Source organism: Vicia villosa, unplaced genomic scaffold (genome assembly GCF_029867415.1).
Source record: "Vicia villosa cultivar HV-30 ecotype Madison, WI unplaced genomic scaffold, Vvil1.0 ctg.000113F_1_1, whole genome shotgun sequence".
NCBI lineage: Eukaryota > Viridiplantae > Streptophyta > Magnoliopsida > Fabales > Fabaceae > Vicia > Vicia villosa.
Window position 1 is genome coordinate 460,773 of NW_026705021.1, and position 1,917 is coordinate 462,689.

At 33.0% G+C, this 1,917-nt stretch overlaps 1 protein-coding gene across 1 annotated transcript; it reads left to right on the forward strand.

The window, feature by feature from the left end:
* The first annotated feature begins 318 nt into the window (after nt 1–318).
* Nucleotides 319–1,575, forward strand: LOC131624267 (uncharacterized). Its single transcript, XM_058895215.1, has 3 exons — nt 319–465; nt 648–770; nt 846–1,575. The coding sequence occupies exons 1-3, from the start codon at nt 319–321 to the stop codon at nt 1,560–1,562; spliced, it is 987 nt and encodes a 328-aa protein (XP_058751198.1). The 3' UTR covers nt 1,563–1,575.
* The last annotated feature ends 342 nt before the right edge of the window (nt 1,576–1,917 follow it).

Genomic DNA, 1,917 nt, shown 5'->3' on the forward strand with positions numbered 1-1,917 from the left:
AGCTCCTCCTGAGGTACCCAATGGAAATATTGCTCTGAGACAATTGGAAAGTCATGAAAATGGGATGTTGTCCCCATGGAAAAAGAAAAGCATTTTTTTCACATTGCCATATTGGAAATATAATGTTCTTCGTCATAATCTTGATGTGATGCATATTGAAAAAAATGTTTGTGATAACATTGTTGGTACATTATTAAATTTAGAAAGAAATTCAAAGGATAATGATAAGGCTCGTTATGACCTTATAGACATGAACATAAGAAGTCAGCTACATCCAAGGATCCATCAAAGCAATGGTAGAAAGTATTTGCCTAGAATATGAAATCTTCTGATGAATGTGTTTCTAGTATTCCAAGATGTGTGCAAGTGAAACAACGCAAGATATTTGGTCTCAAAAGTTATGATTGTCATCTCTTAATGCAAGAGTTTCTTCCTATTGCTATGAAAGGTTGTTTGCCCAACAACGTGAGTAAAGTGATAAGTGATCTTTGTCATTTCTTTAAAGAACTATGTGGTAAAGTGCTTAGTGAGCATAATTTGGAGCACTTGGAGATATGTGCTTTTCAACAACACTAATGTTGACCCCTTTCAAAGGTAAAAATGTTTTGTTTTATACTCTTTTTGAAGTTTAATGTCTCTAATTTTAGTTTGGTATTTTTCTTAGAGAACACATTGACTTTATCAAGAGACGTAATCGAAATCGTCGGCTATCACCATATGATATTGAAAAAATTCATAGTCGAACTTTTTCTGATTGGTTTCGCGAAAGAGTAAGTTTTCCAAAGTTTTTTCCATTATCAACATTTTATTGTTTTTCATGATCATTTTAACATTAATTGTATTAGGTAGCACGATTGGAAGAACAAGGAAGTACTATGGTCACAGATGAAATCAAATGGTTAGCACGGGGGCCATTAGAAGTAGTGAGAAACTATAGTGGCTATATTGTTAATGGGGTTAGATTTCATACAAAGAAGCGGGAAAGGTGCTTAAAGACTCAAAATAGTGGAATAAGTGTTACTGTTAAGACCAAAAGTTATGCCAGTACACGAGACAAACACCCTAAGGAAGGAGAAATAAACTACTATGGTGCATTGATAGATATAATTCAATTGGATTATGCAGGAAAATATAAAATTGTACTTTTCAAGTGTGATTGGGTTGACATAAATAAGGGATGCAATATTGATGATTTGGGTTTGACATTAGTAAATTTTAATTACTTGCAACATACAGGAAATGATATATGTGATGACCCATTTATTTTTGCTTCTCAAGCTAAGAAAGTATTCTATGTGGAGAATAAAACACAAAATGATTGGTTAGTCATTGTGCACGCTAAAGTTAGAGATGTATATGATTTGGGTGATGCTCAATCCAATGACATAGATAAAGGGCATGAGCAAGTCTTGGAAGAGATAAATGATGATGATTTGATTAGACCAGAAGCTGATGATAGTGATGATATCATTGGAGTTATAATTAATATAGAGGACATTCCCCAAAATGACAATGAAAATGAAGATACAGAGGATGAGAGTGAAGAAGACCTCTCATATTAATTTGAAAATGGGAGGGGAGGTATGTTTGTTTATCTGAATGAACTTTGACTATTTAGTTTTGTTGTCAGGCTGAACAATTTAATATCCTTTCATGTTATCTGTTATGTATCCATATTATTATATTATTATTTTGACATTTTGTATCATAGATTTTATAGAAATTTTGTGCCGTACTGTTATTATACTTTCATTCATGTAATGTAAAACAACGTAGAAATGTGAAACTATTTTGAGTAGGTTCTTTATATTGAGGTGGATATAATGTGTGTGTTCTGCTCTCACAGTTTTTCCATCCACACTGCCTTTCTTCCCACTGTCTTCAGTTCTAACTATGCTGCTGCTGCTTCTATTGTTG

Bases quoted from the DNA above. Each gene is read 5' to 3' on its own strand.
- LOC131624267 (XM_058895215.1), top strand. From the start codon at position 319: ATGAAATCTTCTGATGAATGTGTTTCTAGTATTCCAAGATGTGTGCAA. The intron at 466-647 runs GTGAGTAAAGTG...CTCTAATTTTAG, and splicing joins AAGGTTGTTTGCCCAACAAC to TTTGGTATTTTTCTTAGAGA. The intron at 771-845 runs GTAAGTTTTCCA...TAATTGTATTAG, and splicing joins CTGATTGGTTTCGCGAAAGA to GTAGCACGATTGGAAGAACA.